Raw genomic sequence first — 26,236 nt, 5'->3', positions numbered from 1 at the left:
CAGTGGCTTATAGAAATAAAGTGTAAAAAAACTGTACTGAAAAAAATTAAATTTTATTGTTTATTTTAGGCTGCAATCCTAACTCTATTTACTTGGGAGTAAGCCCCATGGAATTCAGCAAGACTTTCTTCTGAGTAGACGTGGTTAGGCTTGTGCTATTAGTCTGTTTTTAGTCTTTTTCCTACATTTAAGTGTAGTAACAGCCAAAAGACTAAAATAAACAGCAGCAGCCAAATCCACATTAAAAGCTGTATTCTGTAACAAAGACTCATACTGTTTATCTCCTTGGGTGCCTTGGTAAAAAGCCAGTGTGTAAAAGCAACAGATAGGGTTGCATCTAATTTTTTATTTCATCTTGCTTTCCCCCAAGTCAGGGATAGGAAACCACTTTTGTCCAGTGGGCTGGATTAGAAAGTTGCCAACCCTCTGTGGGCCACATTTGACAGGTAAGCATGGCTGCCTACTTGTCAATCACCTGATGTTATATGATGTCAGGGGATCTGATCCCATTGGAAAGCATTGGGGCTTACATTTGGTGCCAAACTTAAAACACCACTGAATGTAAGCTCCACTGAAAGAGAACAATCAGGAGCAAATTCTGAGGCATGTATTCTGGATTTTTCCTTCTCAGTGGGGCTTCAATTTAATACTGTTTATAAATTTGGCACTGAAAGAAAGAGCCATTGTTTTCAGCAGAGATCAGATCCACTTGGGAGCTCAAATTGGGATCTCCGGAGCAGAACCAATCCTACCTGAAAGCAGCGAGTCTTGAATCTGTTGCTGTTTAAAATTTGGTGCTGAAGCCAAGCTCTGCTGCTTTGTTCACTCATAATAGTAAGCCATGATGTTTTTACAGAGATTTGTTCAGTAACCACAAATTATCTCACAGATGAAGAAACAAACCATGGCTTATTTCTCCAAAACTTGGCTACTTTTCCAGCCACTCTTTTCTTGTGCCTCTGTAGCTTGGCAAGTGATAGGGTGGGGTGTCCAAACCATGGGTGTAAGCAAGGCTGTTGGGTTTGAAGATAAAGTCAAATCACAGCGAAAACAAGCCATGGTTAGTAAGTCAACAAAAAACCATAGCTTCATATTGTAATTTGTTGCCAGAAAACAAACTATAGTTAGTGTGTTGGGCTGGGTTTGGATGTTCAGATAAACCACACTTTGGCTAAACAAATTGTGAACCTGGCCATAGTCTGCCTGCCAGAAACCAGTTATGGCCAGAAACCATTGGGAAAGAAGGAGTTGGCAATAGCAACCTGAATGGAATTCTACTTCTGACTAAACGTGCAGAGCATAATCTTGTTATTACAAACACTTTCGCCAGAAAGATAAATTTAAAACATCATGGAAGCACCCTTGGTCAAAGCACTGGCATCTCCTGGATTTTGTAATTGTCCGTGCCAGAGATCGTCGTGATGTACTCCTCACTAGGGCCATGACGAGTGCCGATGACTGCTGGACAGATCACTGATTAATTCAATCCACTATGGCCATTAATATTGTTCCTCAACGCAGGCTCCAAGGAAGAAAACCAAGGCATAAAATGAACATCCACACCCTTTAAGATCCTATTAAGCGAGCTTGCTTTCAAACAACTCTCAAGAAACAGCTACCTACGGAACTCCCTGAAAATGTTGAGAACACTGGATTAAACTGAAGACTTCCATTATTGCAGCATGAGAATGATAATGAGATTGAACATATCATTGACATGAAAAGGAAAGCCTTCCAGATATGGCAAAAAGACATTAACTGTGCTGCTAAGAAAAAAATCTATGCCAGTGCAAAGGCTGAGGTCCAAAGAAGAACTAAAGAACTTAAGAATGCCTGGTGAGAAAAGCTCAAGAAATCCAGCATTTTGCAGATGCTAATGGTGCACAGGGCTTTTTCAATGCCACAAAGGCCATCTACGGGCCAACAAAGTATGGTACAAATCCCTTACATTCAGTAGATGGTACCAAACTTCTAAAGGATAAAGAATCTATTGTACTGCGTTGAAAAGAGCATTACCACGATCTCCTTAATTGTAACTCTTATGTGGCTGGTGAGATCTTCTTGCAAATCCCACAACAACAAATTAGAGATGAACTTGCAGTATCCCCTAATTTGGATGAAGTCAGTAAAGCCATCAATCAAATGAAGAACAACTAAGCTAGTGGACTTGATGGGATTCCTGCTGAAGTCTTTAAAGAAGGTGGGCCTGAATTTACACAGCAACTTCATAAGCTCATCGAAAAAATCTGGATGAGGGAGGAGATCCCGGAAGTCTTTAGGGATGCCATAATTATCACTCTTTTCAAGAAGGGTGATAGAACAGATTGTGGGAACTACCGAGACATCTCTGTTCTAGCTACCACAGGTAAAATCCTTGCAAGGATCCTCGCAAATAATCTCCTACATATCTCAGAAGACATCCTCCCTGAATCCCAAAATGGTTTACGCCCTTCCAGGGGGACAGTGGACATGATCTTCACTGCACGACAGCTTCAAGAAAAATGCAAGGAGCAAAACCAACCTCTGTATATGGCGTTTATAGATCTGACTAAGGCCTTCGATACTGTAAATCGAACTGCTCTCTGGACCATCCTTCTGAAAATTGGATGCCCCAATAAATTCGTGAATATGTAGCAGAGAGAAGAAAAGTAAAACTCAGGTTGTAGAAGTTATGGCAAGAGGATCAAGATAGAGCTGAGAGAAGTTGCAACAGAGGGGTAGAAGGTGGACATGTTGTGGAAGGATAGAGATGATGATGATGATGATTGTTTAATTCTATGCCGCCTTTTGGCCAAAAGGACCTCAAGGCGACTTACAAAAAGTAAACACAAATATAGAAATACATATCAATAAGAACAGTACAATTTACAAAAATTAAATATAAAGCAACAATAACAACTTTCAATAAAAATAAAATAATAAATCACACTTTTCTAACACTTTCCCAATAAATTCCTAACAATTAGAAAATGTCTGCTAGTTCTTACATCAATATGTTGACATCAGAACATGATACTACTGAGGTGTCCTGCTGGTACTGCAGGATATTAGGGAAACTGATGTGTGTACTATCAACTTTATGAAAACCTCTTAGGTTTGGCATGTTTAAAAGAAATGGGGGTGCCACAGCATCTGATTGTCCTGATGCGCAACCTATACTCTGGACAAGATTCTACTGTAAGGACAGAATATGGAGAAACTCATTGGTTCCCCATCGGAGAGGGTGTGACACGGGTGTATTTTATCACCCTATTGGTTTAATCTATACACAGAATATATCATACAGAAAGCAGGACTGGACCAAGATGAAGGTGGTGTGAAAACTTGGAGGGAGAAATATCAATAGTTTAAGATATGCAGACGATATCATACTACTAGCAGAAGCCAGTAATGATTTGAAACGAATGGTGTTGAAAGTTAAAGAGGAAAGCACAAAAGCAGGACTACAGCTGAACGTCAAGAAGACTAAAGTAATGACAATGGAAGATTTATGTAACTTTAAAGCTGACAATGAGAACATTGAACTTGTCAAGGACTATCAATACCTTGGCACAGTCATTAACCAAAATGGAGACAATAGTCAAGAAATCAGAAGAAGGCTAGGACTGGGGAGGGCAGCTATGAGAGAACTACAAAAGGTCCTCAAATGCAAAGATGTATCACTGAACACTAAGGTCAGGATCATTCAGACCATGGTATTCCCGATCTCTATGTATGGATGTGAAAGTTGGACAGTGAAAAAAGGGGACAAGAGAAAGATCAACTCATTTGAAATGTGGTGTTGGAGCTTTGTGCATACCGTGGACTGTGAAAAAGACAAATAATTGGGTGTTAGAACAAATTAAATCAGAACTCTCACTTTGGACACATCATGAGAAGACATGATTCAGTAGAAAAGACAATAATGCTGGGAAAAACATTAGTAGCTTTAAGGGGAAGGCCAAACAAGAGGTGGACTGATTCCATAAAGATAACATGTCAGGTTCTTCAGGTTACAACATTTCTTCATCTCATTTCCTTGCTGTTAATTTTCAGATGTCTCTTGATTGTTTTGTGCCGATAGGTCTATTCAGTTGTTTAAACTTTTTCATGATGATATTTTGTTGTACACCACCTTCCTACTTTATGAGAAGTGTTCGATAAATATTTTGATAAATAAATTGCTAACCTGTCAGAGATACCATCTGAATTTGGCTTATTTTCCATTTCTCTCTCTGTCCCCTTTTCCTTTTGTGTGAAGTCTTTTAAATTGCTAGTCGTTATTTTAGCTGTAAATAGTCATGAGTGCATTGGCAAAAATGTAAAATGTAGTAAATATGCATAAACTTTATAAAGAAGTGGCTCTTAATCTTTTTTGGGTCACAGACCCCTTTCGGAATTTATTTATTTTATTTATTTTATTTAATTTCTATACTGCCCAAAGCCAAAAGGCTCTCTGGGCGGTGTACATAAGAGTAAAACAGCAACATAAAATACAAAAACATAGGAATAAATAGCAAACTCAACAGAACAAATAATTAAATAGCATTAAAATACAATAAAATACAATTAAAGTGTAGTTAAAACAAGCAACGACTCACATACATACACACACCAATCTCATTCACACCACACAGCATACATCCGGCGACAATGTCCCATGCCGAAGACTCTCCTCGCGCAGTGCAGCGGCAACAATGAAATAAGCTGGGACCTGGTCCTGCAGGGTGTGGCAGCTGTTAATAGCAGCAGTCCAGCAGGAAAGGTGGTGGTGGTGACAGCCAGGGGAAGCAGCACAACAGCAGCAGCAGCAGCAGATGACACGGGGCTCTCCTTCCCTGGCAGCGCAATGTTCCTCTTCCTGCAGGCAGAAGGTCTCCCAGGCCTCTCAGCCAGCCAGCCTATATATCCCTCCAAGGAGGGACAGGTGGAAAAGGTTAGCCACAGCTGGCTGAGTACCTGGGACCTGGTCCTGCAGGGCATAGCAGCTGTAAACAGCAGCAGTCCAGCAGGAAGGGTGGTGGTGGTGACAGCCAGGGGAAGCAGCATAGCAGCAGCAGATGACACAGGGCTCTCCCTCCCTGGCAGCGCAATGTTCCTCTTCCTGCAGGCAGAAGGTCTCCCAGGCCTCTCAGCCAGCCAGCCTATATATCCCTCCAAGGAGGAACAGGTGGAAAAGGTTAGCCACAGCTGGCTGAGTACCTGGGACCTGGTCCTGCAGGGTGTGGCAGCTGTTAATAGCAGCAGACCAGCAGGAAAGGTGGTGGTGGTGACAGCCAGGGGAAGCAGCACAACAGCAGCAGCAGCAGCAGCAGATGACACGGGGCTCTCCCTCCCTGGCAGCGCAATGTTCCTCTTCCTGCAGGCAGAAGGTCTCTGATGAAATGGAATCTGATGAAAGCTATAGACCCCCATAAATAAATAAAGGAAATTAATTTTACTGCATTGGATTTTTTTTTTTACCCTGGTTTGTGGACCCCCTGAACTCCTGCTATAAAGGAAAGGTCACTCTTAATTTTTTTGAAGGGATGAGGATCTGATGCTGAGAGACAATAGTTATATTTCATAATATAACAGGACTTGGTAGGACTTTGTTCGCAGTGGTATGAAACCTCTGAATATCTTTGGCGTGGTTCCACTATGCAGATCTGAGGAATCATTGCCAATTTTCTACTCTGTATGTCTAGAATTGTGGAACCATACATGCATCCAAGAACTGGAGAGCAGGGAGAATTAAATATAAAAGAGATGGAAGGTGGTACCATTGCCCAAGTTAATGGTGTTCACCCTGTGCTGAGCCAGGTTGCACGTCTTCTGAAGGAACAAGTTTGTAGTCTTGAGTGTACTTGCTGATCCATTTTTGTAATTGTAGGTACAGGCTGCCCCTGTGATATGTAATGATTCTACCAGCTTTGGTTGGTATGCCTCCTGCAACCCTACCTTGACAGAGATAATCTGGTCTCAGTGTTATATACCCTGATAACCTCCAGTTTAGAATACTGTCTTTGGACTGCCTTTGGAAACTGCAATTAGTCCAACATACAGCTTGTTAGACTGTAATTGGAACTGCTCCTAGTTCATTTCTACTCTCACTTCAAAGCCTTGCTTTTGTCCTTTTAAAGCTCTTCATTGCTTGGGATTGTGTACCTGAAGGACTGATTGCTTCCATGTGTGCCTGCCTATTCAGAAGAGGCTCTTCATCAGGTGCCTCTGTCATCTGAGATGCAGATGGTGGCAACAGGGGAAGGGCTTACTTGGTGGTAACATCTCAGTGCTTTTTCCAGATACTCCTCTCATGCCTATTTTGATGACATTTTTGCACCAGGCAAATGCAGTTTTATGTTCTTAGGCAATCCTCTGTACATTGTTTTCATGCTTCTAGGTGTTTGTTTTGATTTTGGTGATTGCTTTTATAGTGCTGCGTTTTAATCTTATTTTAATGTTTTTGTTTTAATTTTATTGTAATTTTTTTTGTAAGCTACTCTCAGATATAAATCAAATAAATCGATAAGGAAAGCAGAGGTAAATAGAGTCAGATAGTCTTAATATCTAATGCTAACTAAGTGGATGGGTATACTGTTATTTTGTTAGGAAATCAGTGCTAAGATCCCCCTTTTTAGTCAGTGCAGATAGAGGCGTATGGTGAATTGTGTTGTATAGGGAAATGCCATGGATAGTTCCCATATAATAAATGGGTTTCTAGGTATCTCTACTAATGTCGCTGTGCCTAAGCTGCATGCAGCCTCATATCATCACCATTTTTGGCAGTAGTTACATTATTCATGGTATACTGTAAGTGTTAACTCCTTCCAGGACTGTTTATGTGACCAAATGCCATTGTAGTAATATAAACCAGATTGCACACAAAATGAGAATCAAGTTGAAAGTTCAGCTGTTTGTGGCATGCGTTGCTGCACAATAAAATATTCATGCATTTCATGAATATTCTGAAATATTCATGCATTTCTTTTTAGCCCAATTGATAAATCCCCTTACAGATTAAATTCTATGTTTTTATTAGAGGTATAAAGAATCATGTGTAGCTTTTATCAGAGATTCTGTTCAGTTAATGGTGTAAAGAAGCCTGGTTATCAAAGGCCCTTTTTTGTTCCAGTCCTGGCATTGCTGCGGGAGGAGAAGGTGAGGAGAAGGGGAGGAGCTGAAGAGCTTGGCAATGGGTTTGTGCAGCATGGAATTGACACAATCTAGCCGTTGCTTGGCTATGCTGTAGTTCAACCTCTACCAGGAGAACAAACAGCTGCACTATCTGATCTCCCACAGGCAAGACTTTGGTGTGTATCAGACTGAGACCTCCCATCTGCTCCACTCCTTAGCTGTAAATTAAGAAGACCAGTTAGACCCCAGCTAATGCTACTTTGGCTGCCCCACCCTCCATCTCTCATCTTACATTGCTCATAGCAGTCCGTTGATGGAACTCGGAAGGGATTTCACCTGCAATCTCAATTGGCCGAGCAAGGAGTTTTGCCTTCTCCAAAATAAATGTATTTAGTTGCTGGTTCTGTTTTGGTGTTACCTGTTTTTATCACATCTGTTCAGACTGGCATTGAAGTCAGTGGTCAGATTTCATAGCAAAGGGTAAGTGGAGTTGGGCTCCCCCAGTTTCCACTGAGGAATCACTTTAGGAAACCTGGTAGTGTCACTTCAAGGTCCAGCTTAGCCCAGGGACTGCTGTATCTGCTTTACCCGAGGTTGGCATGAATGACCACCGTATCAGTCAGTGCAGTGCTGGGCTTGAGCTTACCTTCCACTCCTTAACATTTTCCCAGGTTGGGTATTGGGTCAGACAGCATGTGCGTGGCTAAAAAGCTGGATCCTTAACCCTGGACCAAGCCAAACTCTTGTTAAAGCTGCAGTCAACAACACTTGTGACCAACCTACCATTTCAGTGTTGTTCTTGCTTTCCCATTTGGGCCCACTCCATACTGTGGGGCACAACCACAACTAGATGTGTAAGAGTAGGGAAAAGGGCAGTGGTTCCAGCTTTAAAACTGAGAAGACACTATTAATATATATCCTATTTCTGAACTCTGTCAATCTGCATGTGCATGACCAAGATCGTAAATTAGTGTGTCAGACAGGGCAGTAAAGGGCCTCTAGCCACGAGAGCAACTCTCCACACTTACAGAAGAATAATGCCCCATTAGATGCTTGTGCAATGCAGAGCTTGCTAAGCATTTATATCTCTGAGATTGTATTTGGCTTAGCACACACAGTTGATTTCTGCCTCAAGGCAATCCCTGCCTGTTTTTTCTTGCCACTTCCCCATCTGTTGGAAGGATGAGGGGAAAGGAAAGCAAGACATCTGGAGCTATAGGAGAAAAGGGGAACAGGAGAAAACTAATGTGGGGAATAGGGATGGAATGATCTGTCAATTTCAGTTCTCTCAGTCTCTCATTTTTCTAATCTTAAATTCGATTTAAATTCCACATTTCTGCATTAATTTGCGTTTTTTAAAAAAAACTCATGAAAGTTCTTCAGCATGTAAGTGTGAATATCTCCTAATAAATACATTTTTGTATGCACTTTTGACTAATGTACACATTTTTGCAAGCAATTTATCCTAATATAATGCATTTTATACGTTATTTTCACCAATATATGATTTCTCCTAATACATGCATTTTTGTAAACATTGCATGGTTGGAGAACTGCACCACAACATTTGGATAAGTGCGAATTTCAAAGGATGGCTGTTCTTCACTTCTCATATTATTTTCACCAATATATGATTTCTCCTAATACATGCATTTTTGTAAACATTGCATGGTTGGAGAACTGCACCACAACATTTGGATAAGTGCGAATTTCAAAGGATGGCTGTTCTTCAGTTCTCATATTGTTTTAGAAAGTGTTGTTTTGATAATTTGGCTTTCAATGTGACCTGAATCAAATTCTCCCCCATCCCTAGTGGGGAAGGAGTAGGTGGGTGTATTGATGTGTGCATTGAAGAGAGAGCATTAAAAGACACTCCCTCTGCTCTTTTACCTTCAGTTACACAGTGTGCTTGTGTGTATTGCATAATGTGTAGATGTGGGTCCATTTGCACACATATGTGCACATGCATATGATTGTGAAAGCATGTATGTACACAATAGGTGAAGAGAGTGGATCTATCCTGCCCCTTCCCTAACATATTCCATAGTACAAAATAAGCTTTGCACTTAAGGTTTTATTACCCTAAAGGTTCTCTTGTTGATAGATTCATGCCAGGCTCATTCCAGCACCCCCAGCTACACCATATCTTGAAGTGAAAGATCATGTGATGCAGATGAGGTCAGTAGCTGCTGACAGATATGTGGGCCAGTGCCCTGGCTGGATATCACACCAGTCTCCACAGAATTGCTTCTGTTGTTCTCAGATCACTTGATTATAAAGAATGAGGCTTGACAAATGTTTCTTTGTGTGGAGGTTATTTGGATTATCAGTCGTTTGTTCAGCCCTAAAGATGATTACATATATGAGTAATATATATGAGTTTAGAGAGTCTTCATGTCTCAATGAAATCAGTGATGTGGTTTTGCATGTGCACTGCAGGCATGCACAGGGAAGTGCCAGAGGGATAAAATAATTCAACAGGAAACATGAGAAGGATTGCCAATATAGATGTAGCCTAAGGACCATTTCAGTTACAATGTGGGGGGGTGGAGGCAAACCTGGATTCTGCCACCAAATATATACCAAACAAAGAACTGGAGCGAGTGACAGTTGCATGTTGAGTGTGCTTGAATGATGTACATAACTCTAGTCATGTGTTTCTCACAATCATGCTTTACAATTTAGGGATGAACAGATAAAATGTAACTAAAAGGGGTTGTTGCAGATAATTTTTTTCATTTGTGGGAAGTGAGTTGTTTTTCATTGGAAGCCATTAAATGCCTTAAGTTAAGTGCTACAGATTAACAAGCATGTCTTCTGTTCCTTTGCTCACATTAAAGATTGTAATGTCTGGAATGGGAACATATTATTTATATTTGCACACTGATAGCCTTGCTTAAAGTATCAAGTTAATCTCTACAGTATCTCAACATCCCATGTGCACAAGGATGATCCTCAGTTATTTCTTGATTGCTGGATTCAGAGTCTGCCTGCTGAGGCATGTCTTCTTTAAAACTAGAGGATGTTTACTATTCAGAGTGACAGATATGTAGGCTTTATATAGTGTCAACTGTTCCAAAGAAAATTAGTTCCCTTTTTCATTTGTTTTCTGTGAACAGTTTGCTATTCCAGGTTATTTATATCCTGTAATATATGCCAAATACATGATGTAATTTCCTAACTTGTGGCATCGTGATTAGTTGCCAGTGGTCTTGTGCTTCAGAAATAGCATGAATGAAATAACAGACTTTACACATCTAAAACCTGTCTCTTTTCCTGCCCAAATGGTGGTTCCTTTTATACCCATGTGTCCAGGTCATCTTGCAGTTAGATAGCTAGAACACTTCACCAGGCTCTCTCTCGCTCTCTCTTTAGTTAGTAGAATTACAATTTATCTTGATTTTAGCAACCCAAACCTGCCAGATATACCACATGTCACAGTCATGCATTTTTGGGAGTCTGAACCCTGTTGCTTGAATACAGGAGAGCAGCTTTAAATGCAATGCCGTTAAAATTTTATGGGTTTTTGCTGTGTGACGTGTGCACAGTAGGTCAGACTGATTGGTAACACCAGGGCTTCCCGTGAAACCGCTGGGATTGACAGCCACAGCTTGATAATGATGACAGATGGAAATCTGCTGGGTCTGCAAGCAATTGTACCCAACAGATTTTGAGACTGCAGCACTGAAAATCAATCAAAGAGCAAAGCCAAATCTTCAGTTCCTGGATCAGATAATATTCAGAGACATTAGTATTCTTAATAATATGCAAAGTTATCCCATTAGACAGTTGATTATTTATATTAGTTTGGTTCTTGGGTTTTTCGTGTTTCTTTTACTTTCTGCTCCTTACTTGGCCATGATTTCCCTGTGTAGGAATTGCCCACTTTTCTTCCTAATTCAGCCTGGACACATGGTTGGTAATCCTTTCTGTATCAGTGCCAGCTTCCGGGGGTTAATGGCTTGATTCCATGTTAAAAGGAAAATATTTCCATTTTCCTTGCTATTGTTCTGTATGCTGCTATGCTGTGTTACAGTGCTTGTTAAGAATTTGTCATTTTTGGATTTTTAGGAATGTAGCTATTAATCAAATGAAAACTACAACTTTAATTCACTATTGTAATTTACTTGAATGAAAGAAAACACTTCTTTATTGTACTTCGGTTTAAAAAGTTCCCAAGAAAGGATCATGAAAATTGATAAAACGGAAATGAAATTTGTAAAATTGTTGAAGCCAGCAGAACACAAAATTATTGTTGTTGTTGTTGTTGTTATTTATTTATTTATTGCATTTGTATACTGCCCCATAGCTGAAGCTCTCTGGGTGGTTTACAACAATTAAAAACATTAAAAACAAATATACAAATATACAGATTTAAAAACACTTTAAAAAAAAAATTTAAAAACACATGCTAAAATGCCTGGGAGAAGAGGAAAGTCTTGACCTGGTGCTGAAAAGAATGAATGAAAACGAGCATAAGAACATAACATAGAAATATAAGAAGAGACCTACTGGATCAGACCAATGCCCTACCACCCTACTTTTCCATAGAGATCAGCCAGATGTCTCTGGGAAGCCCACAAACAAGACATGAAGGTAATAGCCCTTTCCCAGAGTTGTTCCCAGTGACTGGTATTGATCCTGGAGGTTGCATATAGTCGTCATGATTTGTACTATTGACAGCCTCCCATTAATTTACTTAATCTCCCATTAGAGCAGTCTAACTTGGTCATCACCATCGCTTGTGGGAGTGAATTCCATAGTTTAATTATGCACTGGATAAAGAAGTACTTCATTTTGTCTGTCTTGAATCTCCCACCATTCAGCTCCATTGAATGATCCTGAAGTTTAGTATAATGAGAGAGAAAAAATATGTTTCTACACTTACTCCACGCCATGCATAGTTTTATACACCTCTCTATTCTGTCCTCTCTTGCTTGCCTTTTTTTCTAAACTGTTGTTGTTAAGTAGTAATTGACTTGAAGGCACTTATGGCGACCCTATTGTAATGTTGATGCGTTCCAATTCTTGCTTGACAATTTCTAACTTTCCCTGGTTCATGCTTTTCACATTCCATGTTTCTTTTCTAAAGTAAGTAGACCCAAATGTTGTAACCTCATAGGGGCATTGCTATAGTTCCCTGGTAATTTTGGTTGTTCACTTCTGCACTTCCCCAGCTCTACAGTATCCTTTTGGGAAGTGTAGTGACCAGAACTGTACACAGTATTTTGAGAATGGTCACATCATAGAGTTGATAAAGGCATTATGATGTTGTTAGTTTCATTTTCAGTCTGTTTCGTAATGATCCATAGCATGGAGTTTGCCTTTTTGACAGCTGCTGTATACTGGTTTGACATTTTCATTGAATTAATCACCTATGACCCTAAGATCTTTCTTCATCAGTCACTACTAGCTCAAACCCCATAAATGTATACATGAAGTTGGGACTTTTCCCCCAGTGTGTATCATTGTACACTTACATAAGTGTACAATGTCAATAGCTGCAATACTTAAGTGTACATTCCTGTTTTTATGGTGTTTTATATTTTATTGTATATGTTGTACACCGCTATGTTGTATTGTATGAATTGGAGGTATATAAATACTTTTATAAACAAATTCTATTGCCCTGTCAGGCTCTTAGGGTCTGTGTGCTCACACACCGGCTGGAAAGGAGAGGGGAAGTCCAGCAGGTAGAAGGTATATCCAGTAGCCTGTTCAAATAATTTCCTTCTAATTGTATGTAAACATTCCAGCTATTAAAGTTTCACACAACCACCTGAGCAGCATCTGTTTGGAGAGGCCCTGCAGTGCTAACACAGGAGGTCAATCTCCTAGTCACTTGAACTCTTTTACAAAATTCCAGTCCTGGTGTCTGAAAAACAATTGCTGCTGAATGTGATTATCAGCCACAGAGTAATAGAAGCAATCAGTTTTCCTTGCACTATGAAGTCTTTGTGTTCCCCCCCCTCCTGCAGGTAATTGTTGTTCTTCCTAACATTTTCTAACAAGCTTTAGAATACTGTTTTATTTCCTCATTGTCATTCTCTGTGATCAGTTATTTTCAGTCTGATACTATCATCTGATACCATCACCAAGTAGAAGTTGCTAGCTGGAGTTCAAGACTTTCAGAAGCACTTCGAGCCATATTTGAAACGTTTTCCTTGTTCTCAGTTCAGCTCTTAAAATTGTGAGCAGAAATTTACTGGCTTCCTTACTTTCAGAAGTACTTCGAGCCATATTTGAAGCGTTTTCCTTGTTCTCAGTTCAGTTCTTAAAATTGTGAGCAGAAATTTACTTGCCTCCTTACTTGTGTTTTCTCTCTCTGTCTCTTAATCATAGAGTTGGATGTTCATCTCACAGCTTCTTCATAGTGACTGTGCCAGTGCCTTCTAATTAGACAAACCTTACGCTAGGAATGTTAAGATACCTGTCAGAGTCCATGTTAACTGATCTCTCATACTCATAGACGGTAACTAACATAAAATGATTTGTTGTTACTGTAAATAGAAGTGCCCCCACATTAACTTGTATCCCAGTGTTGGGTATAATGATAAAGGTCAAGAAGTTTGTATGTATGTCTGTGGATCAGTTCTTTCACAGAGGCCCATATTAATTTCATATTATGCTGAAAATATTTCAGTTATTTTAGTTCATTTGCATTAAGCAAGCAAATATTTTATAACTACGCTGTGACTCAGTTGTTGTGCGCTGTCTTTGATGTGTGTGGGCCGTGTCTATAACTTAACAGAGCATGAAGATATGCTTATCTAGCTCATTTTCTCATATTGAAAGATTATATCTTCTAAACTTGGTACATCAAATTCAACACTAGCATTTCTGCCTCCCTTTTCCGAACAGCCTGCTACAGTGAATTGAGATGTGAAGCAAACTACCAGAGTGTTTAAAAATACTTCACAGTAATATTAAAACTATCATAAACCCTGATTGATGCATTGGTGCTTCAAGCAATCAAATGAGATTGAACATTGTCTTTATTTTAAGCCAAGGATAGCTAACATGGTGCCCTTCAGATGTTAAGGATGTTGGTCAGTGACGCAGGCTGTGAGACTCACAGACAGGGTTTTTAGCAATGAGAGTGAAACCTGAAGCAGAAGGGTTAAGCTGTGAGAACAGAGCACCAGGTTTGCCAAGGTCAGCAGCTGGCTGGGAAGCCTGATAAGGTGGGATGCTTGGAAAAGCTCAGTGTGGGGGACAAGCTGTCTGTGAAGAGAACTGTGTCTAATGTCTTTGCCTAGTAAAGACTCTTACAAGAAACTTGCCTGGCCTGGCTTATTCCTGTTCTATGCGACTCTTGGATTCCATCCTTGTATGATCTATACACGACACGCCAACAGGGGTTATGAGCCCAGCTTATCATACAAGGTAACGGGTTCGAGAGTCGTTGACGTGACGTTGTTGCAGAGAGAACCAAAGTGCAAGAAAGAGGCAAGTAAGAGTGGACAACATGGCTGTAAACCTGTTATCCGGGATGCCGATGGAGAGGCTGAATGCTGTAATCTACTCCAGCTGGAAATGGAGAATGAGAGCAGTTCTGATTAAAGAAGATTTGAATGATGTTGTAGAAAAACCCCCTCCGGCAGCTCCTTCAGCAGCGTGGTTGAAGAAAGACGAGAAAGCGAAGGCTTTTATTACTCTGGGGCTGTCTGATTCTCAACTGTTGCTGGTGAGTAACGAGCCGACAGCTAATCAGATGTGGGAGAAGCTAAGAGCCGCTCATGTGCAGCAAACTGCTGGGAGCAGGCTGTGTTTAGCACGGAAACTTTATCAGATGCGTTTTACAGATGAAGTGACTATGACAGAGCATCTGGCTGAATTACGTAGATTAAATGCTGAGCTGCAAGATAGAGGAGTGCATCATAGTGACATTCAGATGGTCTATATACTGTTATCTTCATTTGATCAAAAATGGGACGTCATGGTCTCTAGCCTGGAAACTTTACCCGACGGACATCTGAATTTGGACTTTGTAGAACAGAAACTTCAACAAGAGTGGAATAGAAGACAAGAGAATAAGAAAACAGAGTTAAAAGAGACTGTGGCTGTACAACAACAACAAAATCAAAGAAGCAGGCAAGAGAATAAAATATGTTATTTTTGTGGGTCCCGTGGACATATACAGAGACATTGTTTAAAGAAGAGGAATAACAGGGACTTTGAAAGTCAGAGAACAAGCGTGAACTTTGTTACTAAGGAGGACAATAAACTCATTAACTCTAAGTGGCTTCTCGACAGTGGAGCGTCTAATTGCCTAATCACAGACTCTAGTTTATTTTACACTTCAAAGCCGGCGCAGGAGAAGATTTATCTGGCTGACGGATCGACTCAGGACGCGATTGCAAAAGGCACGCTCAGGTTGAGTAATTTGGGAACTATATTAACAGATGTGTTATTGGTTTCTGGTTTAAAATATAACATTCTATCAGTAAGAAAATTGGCTCAAATAGGTTGCAAAGTTACATTTGAAGGGGATAGATGTTTTGTGAGAAAGGATGGTGAAATATGCATGCAAGGGAAATTACAGAACCAAATGTTTATGGTTGAGTGCAATCTTGATAAACCCACGTGTGCTTGGATAGGAGTTAATAAAAATAAACATGATAATTGTTTACATGAATGGCACAGAAAATTAGCACACACACATTTCGAAAAGGTACAAAACACCCCAAAGCATAGTCAAGATTTGAAATTAACACATTGTGAGCATGTGGATGAATGTGAGGTATGCTATAAAACAAAAATGACTGTGACTCCGGTAAATAAGAGCTGTGAAAGCACGACCACTGAACCCTATCAGCTCATACATGTGGATTTGGCTGGACCTTTCCAGTGCTCAAAAGGTGGAGCAAGGTTTTATTTAGTGATTGTGGATGACTTCTCCAAATTTACACATGTGTTCTTATTGAAAAAGAAAAGTGAAGCAGAAGAGAAATTAAAGGCATTTATACAGAGGACAGAGACACAATATGGGGTTGTTATCAAAAATATCAAATCAGATCAAGGTGGGGAATTTACCAGTAATTCATTTAAAACATATTTGGAAAAGAAGGGAATAATACAGAGTCTCACTGCTCCCTTCAGCCCATCCTCCAACGGAACTGCAGAGAGGAGGAACCGGTCATTGCAGGATTCAATGAGAGCCATGCTAGCAGATGCTGATATGAATAACACTTATTGGGGTGAATGTATTCTGTACACTGTTTATATTCAGAACCGCCTTATGCACAGAACAATAGGCATGTCTCCCTATGAGAAACTGACTGGAAGAAAGCCCAGGGTGAAACACATAGAACGTTTTGGGGCAAAATGCTGGGTACATGTTGCAAAACAGAAAAGGCATGGTAAATTAGGCTCAAGAGCTCAGGCAGGACGCATTTTGGGATTTCAGAATTCATATTATAGAGTTTGGTTGCCTGAGAAACAACAAGTAGTGTTAAGCAGAAGCATAAAGGTGATAGATAAACCTTGGAGAGACAGTCAAACAGTTATCCTAGATAGTGCAAGCAAGCAGGAAGCAGCAGATGTTCCTTTTGGGCAGCAAATTCCATTAAGAACTGCATTGACTGATCTAATACACGGTGGCAAACGTACTGTAAAAAGGCTGAGAAGTGAAGACATGGCAATGCAAGATACAGAAGTGCCAAGTACAAGTGCAGACACAGGTGCAGGTCCAAATAAAATTGAAAGTGAGGAAGAAATGGAAATAGATAATGTTAGAAGATCAGAAAGAAAAACGAAAGGTCAACCACCTCAGAGATTCACATTTAATGTTACACAACAGAATAATGAAAGAGATAAATATCCTGTAGAATGGGAAAAAGAAGGACCAATAGATAAAGAAACAATGAATCTCATGTGGAAATTTTGTATTGAGGAATGAAATATAAATGTGTTATCAAATAAAAGTGAACAAAAATGACTCTGTAAAACTTGTGTGAATAAAGAAATAGAGACAAGAACTGAACTGAAAATGTAAATAGAAACTGTAAGAAAACAAACCATGTACTGATATGTATTGTAATGAAAAGTTAATTTTGTAGAAATGTAATAATGAACAATGAAGTTTTGTAATCTGTGAGTCTCAGGTGGGGGCTGTTGGTCAGTGAAGCAGGCTGTGAGACTCACAGACAGGGTTTTTAGCAAAGAGAGTGAAACCTGAAGCAGAAGGGTTAAGCTGTGAGAACAGAGCGCCAGGTTTGCCAAGGTCAGCAGCTGGCTGGGAAGCCTGATAAGGTGGGATGCTTGGAAAAGCTCAGTGTGGGGGACAAGCTGTCTGTGAAGAGAACTGTGTCTAATGTCTTTGCCTAGTAAAGACTCTTACAAGAAACTTGCCTGGCCTGGCTTATTCCTGTTCTATGCGACTCTTGGATTCCATCCTTGTATGATCTATACACGACACGCCAACAAAGGACTCCAGTTCCTATCACCCTCAGCCAGCATAGCCAGTGGTCAGGGATGATGGGAGTTGTTTTTCAGCAACATCTGGATGGCACTATATTGACTGTGCCTAGTTTAAACTAGGGGAAACTGACTCACTCTAAAGATGCCCTGTGTGAGTGGAAAGACAATTAGGCTTTAGCAAGGTAACACCTGGACTTCTGCCAATTTCTCCCTCATGCTGCAGCAGCACATGCCACTTTATTTTACTATCCTAGGTTATGGGCGCTTATCGTCTCCTTGCAGCCCCCCCTTCCCAATCAGCAAAATCTCCGAAATGGCCGGGGCTCCAGAAGTCTCCGTCCTGGCGTAGGAGCGGGCACCTCCTCCCTCCATTGGCTCCGCTGCACCAGACGTCGCCATAAATGCTTCTCTCTCTCCCCAGCCGCCTGCTGCCCCCTCAGCGAGGACACCTTCCAGAAGGGCGAGCTGGCACGAGTGGCACTTGCCACCGCCGCCTGCTTTGAGTTCCTACTGTAGTAGACGCTGTCTAGCCAGCTGGGATCAGGCGTCTCGGCGCTCTTCCCCCTCGTTGCTTCCGAGGGAGGCTCGGGTGGTGCTGGCTGACCCTTCAGCTGCCTGAAGGGTCCCAGCGGCTGCCATGAACCAGGCCCCGGACCCCAATAGTCCTGACCAGCCTGACAAAGATACCTGCAGCTCAGCTCAGCTCCAGCCGGGGGTCAACAGCGGTCCCACCAGGGGGATGCCACAGTTACCGAACCTACCCCAACTCATCCAAAAGTAAGAGCTGTGCTGTGAAGTTTGGGCGGGGTAGGGGTGGGATAGGGTGGGGAGAAGGGGAAAAGGAAGAGGGACTAATAGTTTCCTTTCTGTTCTATTGCTGTTTATCTCCTCTCTCTTTAGCTCTGGGTTGAGAGACAGCAAAGTGCCCAAGAAATTCGTTTGTAAAGCGTTCTCTTTGGGGTTACTTAATAACTTCAGCAGTCTTTTTTTTCTTTGGAGTATTTCCCGGTAGTGTACATACAAAAAGGGGTCCATAGCCGACGCTTCTTTCACATTTTATCCTCCAGTAGGCTGGTCGGGAATGCGCTTTATCTTTCTAGTCTTCCACAGCAGCGGTGAAAATTCCTTGATGTATATTCCACTGATGTGCATTCTAAATAGTTAAATTTTGTTCCTCCACTTTTGGCATCCAGTTTTCTTTTAAACAGAAAGTCTAGCTCATCATATGATTACGAGCAATAGGGTGCTTCTTGTAGGCTCCGTTATCTGTATGTTGGAGGTTTAGCGTTTCTCCAATTTAAATGTGAGTGTACTGAGGCCTCAACTGAGTGGAATTAGGTGTGCGGGAATGCAAACAAAATACAAGTTCTTATATGTATATATAGTAGTAGTAGTATCTGTAGGTGAAATGTACTTGCCCTGTCAAGTTATCAATAGTCACATAATCACAGTAATCTATTGCTATTTAAACTTCCACATATTTCCACAGTGGAGGAAAATTGGTATGTTAATGCGTCCAAAGGCTATTTTTTTAATTAAAAGAAATACCTGAAAATTAACTGAAATATGAATAATACTGTGTAATAGAAGGCATTGGGCTGAAGAAAAATAATTATGTGATTGTGTTCAAATATTTTTCCCCATATTTTTAGAATATTACTATAGAAGAGATTCTGGATATTATTAAATAAATTTGAGAGTTGTTAAAATAGCAAACATTGCTGTCAGAGCCACAGTTTGCCTTGATGACTAAAAAAGATGTGGAGTGCTGCAATTTAGCACATTGTAAAGATATTTATGTTATTGCCTAGGGGTCCCAAAACAAGTAAGTTTTTTTGTGTTCATTCATCAGATCTGTTTTATGAGGAAGGAAGTCTGTTGAGCATTGCCAAGTAATGCTAGTATTGTTTTTATCTAGGCACCTGCAAAGGTTTCTTGCAGGAAACGAATGAAAAATAACCTAATTTCTTTAAGGCTGCGGTCATATATATATACACACGGGAGTAGGCCTGGAACTCAGTGAAACTATGAGTAGGTATGCATAGGAGTGTGCTGTAAATTTGGAAAAAATGAATACTTTAAATAAAGGAGCAAGTCCCCCAGTGATATTTTAAAGATTTCTACGTATGATTTTAATTTTCAAGAACATTTGAAGCAATAGGAATAACATTGAAATGTAATGTGCGTGCTATATTTTGATGTGGTGTGCAAAGTTGTGTGGGTTACTTTAGCTTGCTACATTTGTTGTTCTATGCCTTCAAGTCGATTTTAACTTATGGCGACCCTATGAATCAGCGGCCTCCAATAGGATCTGTTATAAACCACCCTGTTCAGATAGCTTGCTACACAGTTTTTGTTTAAGAACAGGCTGTTTCAACCCAAAGATCTTGCAATAAGGCAAGAAGTATATTTATCTGTAGTTTGTGTACAAAGGATTAGGATTATTAAAAACACTGTTGTGAATATTTAATTTATTGATGTGTGGTCCACATCACAATGCTAAGTAACTTCCATGGAAGTAAGTTCCAGTGGGACATAGTTCACTTCACATTTATGTTGAGAAATATGATCTAGGCATTCAAACTATGGTATGGTACAGTAGCCGTTATTTATATATTTTTGTATAAGTTGTATTGAGTTTCAGTGGGGTTTATGTCTTAGCAAGTGTGTTTATGATTGCAGCTTAATCATGATAAAACTATGAGCAAATATAGTGGTCTAAAACAATATGCTTTTCAGAAACATTTTTGTTGATGAATGCAGAAATATATTTAAAAATCTGCCATCATATGTGTCTTAACAAAATGGAAGTAAAGAACATCCTTCTAGCCGTTCTTTATAATGGCGGCATGGCGTAAAATACAAATGTCAAAACACTCCCATCTATGGCAGCGGAACATGATCGTGTTATTTGTAACTGCGCTGCATAATTTAATCTCTTCTTGCATGTTGACATAATTAATATGCTTCAGTCCTAGCTATAGTAAACAGAAAATGACTAGATACATGGCATTATTGGGTTTCTTATATAAACTAATTTGGAATATTTGGAAAATATATACAAACACTGATGGGCATAGGAATTATGGAAATCAGTTATTAAGTTAAAGCAAATATTAAATAACTCCAGAGAGTAGGATTTCAAATTATTTTGACAATTGATTGTTTTCTGTTGCATTTACACATGTAGTAAAATTGCCAAGATTACTTTGCTTGTAGGGACTTACAGAAAGATTACAATTCCATGTGAAATATAGTCAAGTTTGACTTGGGCAACATGCCATTTTTAGTCCATGGGAAAAAAATACAATTCTCGTGGTGGGGAAGTTTCCAGTCAGAGGAGGAGTAAGAGTGTAGTACTCTGTATCCTAAATTAATTAAAGTTTACATTTTACATGAGATTATTACAATTCAAAAGTAAATTAAAACATGATGAAAAATGCCAAGTGCTGTGTTTGAATGTGGGAAACTGAGATTCAAATCTCCACTCACATACTGAAGTTGTGAAGCTCACAGGATGGTCTTGGGCAGGGCGGCATCTCTCAGACTTCATGTGACTGTTCCAAAGACAGATAGCATGAGAATTGCTATAGAAATGATTGATATTTATTAAGGTCTGAACAGTAGGCTTAATAATGTTAACTCTTTATCCCCCACATCCTGCAGTTCCTGTAAAAGCATTATGTAAATTTGTATTTCAGTGATTTGAACGGAACATCAGTTGTTAGAAAGGCACTAGTGATGTGCTGATTACATCAGTTCACCTGTTCTTTCTTTGAGCGGGAATGCATAAATGCTGCAGCCTGACATAGGATTTAGTAAGTGGGCAGAAGTGTAATGCAGTGTGTAGATCTGCATGTAGTTGGGGGAAAGCAGCAGCTTTAGAATGTGGAATCTGGGTGAAATTATCTGGGTATCTTTTTCACATAGATGAAAAAGATTTGTGTGTATTATGGCTGGGTGACGAAGAGAGAACAGAAGATTATAACAGTGTCATGTTTTAGAGTTTCTTAACCAATAGCCAATCGATTTTGGATATCCAAGGTGCATTTGCCAGTGTGATATGAGTAGAAAAAATATATAGAAATAACACTGAGGGGAATCAGGCAGTATTGGAAGAGACAGTATGAAATAAACTGTAGAGGTTACAATCCATTTCAAGGTTAACCAAGCTTGCACTACAATCCTATATGTGCCTATTCAGAAGTAAGTTCCTTGGAGTACAGTGGGAGTTATTTCCAAGTAAGTGTATATAGGATTGCAGTCTTAAGAGTATGATCCACTTTATCCATTGCACATAGGAATGTGTGCATACATCCTTGCTCACATTCACAGCCCTGCTATGCTTAATAGGTCTAATCGGAAAAAGAGGTTAGATATGGGTGAATTTTGCTGTCAGATCAATGGTAGGAAAAAGGAAGAATGCAGCAAGAGACTGGATAGTCCCTTATAATCCTGTTACCAACAATACATAAGCATGCCTGATTTCTCTCAATTTCCAGGCACTGTAAATTGAAAAAGTGACACAAAGCTGTGATGGAATTCTTCAAGTGAATGTCAGCATTTAGTCTGGGCATTTTCATGCATTGCAAATTTTAAGATTAGTTGCACACTTTATTATTGACTCCCCCCCCCCCAGTTACAAGACATGAACATAAATATTGGGCATGATCTAGCTAATGAAATACTTCTACAATCCATTTATTTAAAGAGGAAAATAAATGACATGCTTTCTTTCCCAGTGAAATTAGTTGGATCTGAACGTGATTCATTTAAAAAAATTTTTTTTTCATTTTAATGTAGTGATTTGCATTGATCCTAAACATATATGCCTAAATGTACTGATTTCTGTGGAAAGTAGGAATACTTCTTATGTGGTTATATAGCATCACAACCCACATTTTCTTCATACATTTTATTCCCCCACCACTCACTCTAAAACATATTGAAAATGCATGCTTCCTTGTCATTTTAAGTAAAATATTGTGTCTCCCCGCCCCCCAAACTCAGTGTGTACTTCTGAATGGACATGTATTGATGTTTTATTCTGTTGTGAACTGCCCAGAGAGCTTCGGCTATGGGGCGGTATAGAAATTTAATAAATAAATAAATAAATACAGTTTTACTTAACATCAAGCAATATATATAATATGTAAAAAAAAAGAGTGTTTGTATGTCCAGGCAAATCCCAAATTTGTTACAATGTGAAAATCTAATCAATAACATATATTTTCTTGAAATTTTTAAATGATAATGGCTTGGATTCAGATTTTGCTTTCCACAAACTGAGGGATTCCTTCTGTCCATGAAAGGCTTCTGATCCAGTGAAGGAATCCTGCTGGCAGAAGAGGGAAGAGATTTTGATTGATGCTTCATTCCCATGGAGCCTCCTATCCACTACCCTATGGCGAAACCTGCTTGAGAGAATTGGAGGAATCTTCAGAGCAGTGTAGGAAGTGACACTGGAGGCTGCAGTGGGAAGAGGGATTCGTTGAAAATGAATCCCCTTTCTGCTGAAGACAGTGTCCTGAGCAGAACCCTACAGATGTTGTTGGACTACAACTCCCATCATCCCTGACCATTGGCCATGTTGGCTGAGGCCGATTGAGTCCCACGACATATGGAGGGCCACAGATTCCTCATTCTTAGTTTAAGGGATGCTGTGTGGATCCATTCCAATATCTATAATTGTGAAAACTGGATGTGCTTTTAGATGATGTCATGTAACGTCATGTAAACAACAGAATTTGTAGACTGCCTGCAGGTTCCCATGGACATGTGGTTGGCCACTGTGAGAACAGGATGCTGGACTAGATGGGCCATTGACCTGATCCAGCAGGCTCTTATGTTTTTATGTATTTCAAGTTTTCATCTTCTTCAGTGGCTTAATGACCAAACAATATTCATCCACATGCCACCAAGTTATCCTTTCCAAAGCACAGAAAATATGTAGCATTACAAATGGATAGTATATCTCTTCAAGTTATACTGTAATCATTTATTGGACACTTTATAAAGACTTATAGAGCATGGAAAAGTATGTGGAGCACTGCAAAGTTTAAATATTGGAAGCATGCTTCTTCTATAAGATACTGAGATGTTTCTTTAAGAAAGAAACAGTACTTTCTCAAGTAGGAAGGACTTAACAAAGTTAAATAAAAATGTATTAGTATGTTGCATGTTACTGTTTTTTAGTTTCTCACCTGCACATTATTACTTTATATTTGAAATACCTTGGAAAGCAAGTAATCTTCCATTGGAAAAACATTATTTTTCACTTTTGTATCCAAGTTTGTATCCTTCCTAGAAGTAGTTTAGATCAGTGTACACAGAATCCATGTTTAGTTTCATCAGTCTTATGACATAGCTGAGAGAGAGTCTCAAGAAATCTATCCTAAACTTCATGGTTTTGAATATTGGTGCATGAAAGGAACTGAATATGCTACACTAGCTATGTAAATACTTGCTATTGTACCTCTTTTTTATATTCTATATTTGACTATAGTTTTACTTTTGTAGTTCCAAATTTATTTTATTTTATTCAGCTTATATCCCGCCCGACTAGCAAACAGCTCTCTCTTTAAAAACTATTCTCTTCCTCTTTGTCAGTATATAATCCTATTTTACTACCTGTTTTTCATGGGCTTTTTAACATGCCATTAATTGGAATTACACTAGTTTTCTGTCTGTTATCTGTATGTAAAAGTAACATTACTTTCACATGATATCTCTATGCATATTGCTGAAACTGTATTTCATAAAGCTGTGAGGAAAAAGTTAATGGTTAAAATGTAGCAAAGTGCTTGTTTGCATTGCCACATATTGGTAAAGGGAATGATTTGGATGTGAAAGGAAGCGAAAAGTTATCTTGACATTACATATTTTCGTAGAAATGTAGTTACTTGTTTATGCCAAGTAAGGAAAACTCATGTCAAGTTATGGGATGAAGTTACATATTGTTATCTATCATCAGGTGATAATTGTATAATCATGTAACTTTGAACAGTATATAAGATGACGGATTGCCACAGTTGGGGGGGCTTGCACTGAGATTTGTACCTCTGGGCAACCTCCGAAGCAGCTGCTTGAAATAAAGCTATCTGATCAAAGCATCAATTCTGTGTCTTGAGATTGTTGGTGGATAGGGCCTCCCAGCATTGAGCTTAGCAGGGGCAGCCCAGTTGGGCTCCTGCAACACTATTATGTTGGAAAATGGAAACATGAAACGTGTAATCTGAGTTTCAGGAAGTGTTTCTGCATGTCGCACTGGTAATTTTTGACATGGGATACTATGTAGGATGGATGGTTAACATGGTTGTTACTTCCCATGCCAGCGCTGCACTTTCCAGTTGACCTAATGTGGAAGTGAATCACGTCATCTATCCACCCACCTTACATAGTCCCCTGTTTCATACATTTATTTATTTATTGCATTTGTATACTGCCCCATAGCCGAAGCTCTCTGGGCGGTTTACAACAATTAAAACAAATATACAAATTTAAAAACACATTTTTAATTAGCAATTTAAAAACACATGCTAAAATGCCTGGGAGAAGAGGAAAGTCTTGACCTGGTACCGAAAAGATAACAGTGTTGGCAAGGAAACTTAAGGACCACCTTCACCCATATAAACCTGCCAAAACTATTAAGATCTTCCACTAAGGTCAACTACAATCAGAGTGGATGTCAATAAATTTTGAGGGCTTTGTGGCACCTCAGTTATGGACTGCTACTACAAGACATTTGGCTGGCACTGACTGATTATATTTTATTCTCTTGGGCATTTTAATCTTTTGTATTTTAAGTATTGGAATGGTGTATTTTCAACACGGGTTTTATTTTCACTCTGCTGTTTTAATATTGTAATTGTGTTTATGGTTTTAAATTATTTGATTGTATATGTTGCTGTCTTTAATTTGCACTGTAAACAAATATAGAATAAATATTATAAGTAATATATAGCTACCTTAAATAAATCCCCATGTGTTATAGTGCCTAAAATGGCAACTATATATATATGCTGCGTTGCTTCAAGCAGCCCTGGGCTCCTACTGGAGACTGTGCTGGGACCATCAAGGGGCAGGCATTTCCACCTGCCTTGCCCCACCCCTCTGCCTGGGCCTTATCAGGAGGAGCTGCGGGCTGAGATGTGCTGCTGCAGGGATGAGACTGCTGGGACCATCAAGGGGCAAGCATTTCCATCTGCCTTGCCCCACCCCTCTGCCTGGGCCTTATCAGGAGGAGCTGCAGGCTGAGACGTGCTGCTGCAGGGATGGGACTGTGCTGGGACCATCAAGGGGCAAGCATTTCTATCTGCCTTGCCCCACCCCTCTGCCTGGGCCTTATCAGGAGGAGCTGCAGACTGAGACGTGCTGCTGCAGGGATGGGACTGTGCTGGGACCGTGCTGGGACCATCAAGGGGCATGCTTTTCCATCTGCTTTGCCCCCCACCCCTGCTCTTAGTGACATTTTTCTGGGGACTGCCCTTTACCAGGAAGATTAATGCTTTTGGTTTGCTGCTCCTGTTTTTTTAGAGATGTTAGGACTTCGTTAGTTTGATTTTTTTTTTTTGTAAATTGTATTGTTTTTATTTGCATTTTGTATTTGTATTTTTATTTGTGTGTAAGCTGCCTTGGGGGCCTATTTGGCCGAAAGGCGGCCTAGAAATAAAACGTAACATAACATAAATAGCTGTATAAATTTTATTACGGTCATAGA

At 39.8% G+C, this 26,236-nt stretch overlaps 1 protein-coding gene across 2 annotated transcripts in view; it reads left to right on the top strand.

The window, feature by feature from the left end:
* Positions 1-26,236, top strand: part of RBM20 (RNA binding motif protein 20) — a 199,120-nt gene that overhangs the window by 74,556 nt on the left and 98,328 nt on the right. The window contains exon 1 of one of the 2 annotated variants that reach the window (XM_061636023.1): positions 18,125-18,294. The exons of the other annotated variant lie outside the window; for it this stretch is intronic. Coding sequence (XP_061492007.1) covers positions 18,155-18,294 — 140 coding nt within the window. The 5' untranslated portion in view covers positions 18,125-18,154. Of the gene's footprint in view, positions 1-18,124; positions 18,295-26,236 lie in introns of those variants that run through there. 2 annotated transcript variants of the gene reach the window in all.

Source organism: Rhineura floridana, chromosome 7 (assembly GCF_030035675.1).
Source record: "Rhineura floridana isolate rRhiFlo1 chromosome 7, rRhiFlo1.hap2, whole genome shotgun sequence".
NCBI lineage: Eukaryota > Metazoa > Chordata > Lepidosauria > Squamata > Rhineuridae > Rhineura > Rhineura floridana.
The sequence above is the reverse complement of the archived record's forward strand: the minus strand, read 5'-3'. Positions and strand labels throughout refer to the sequence as shown.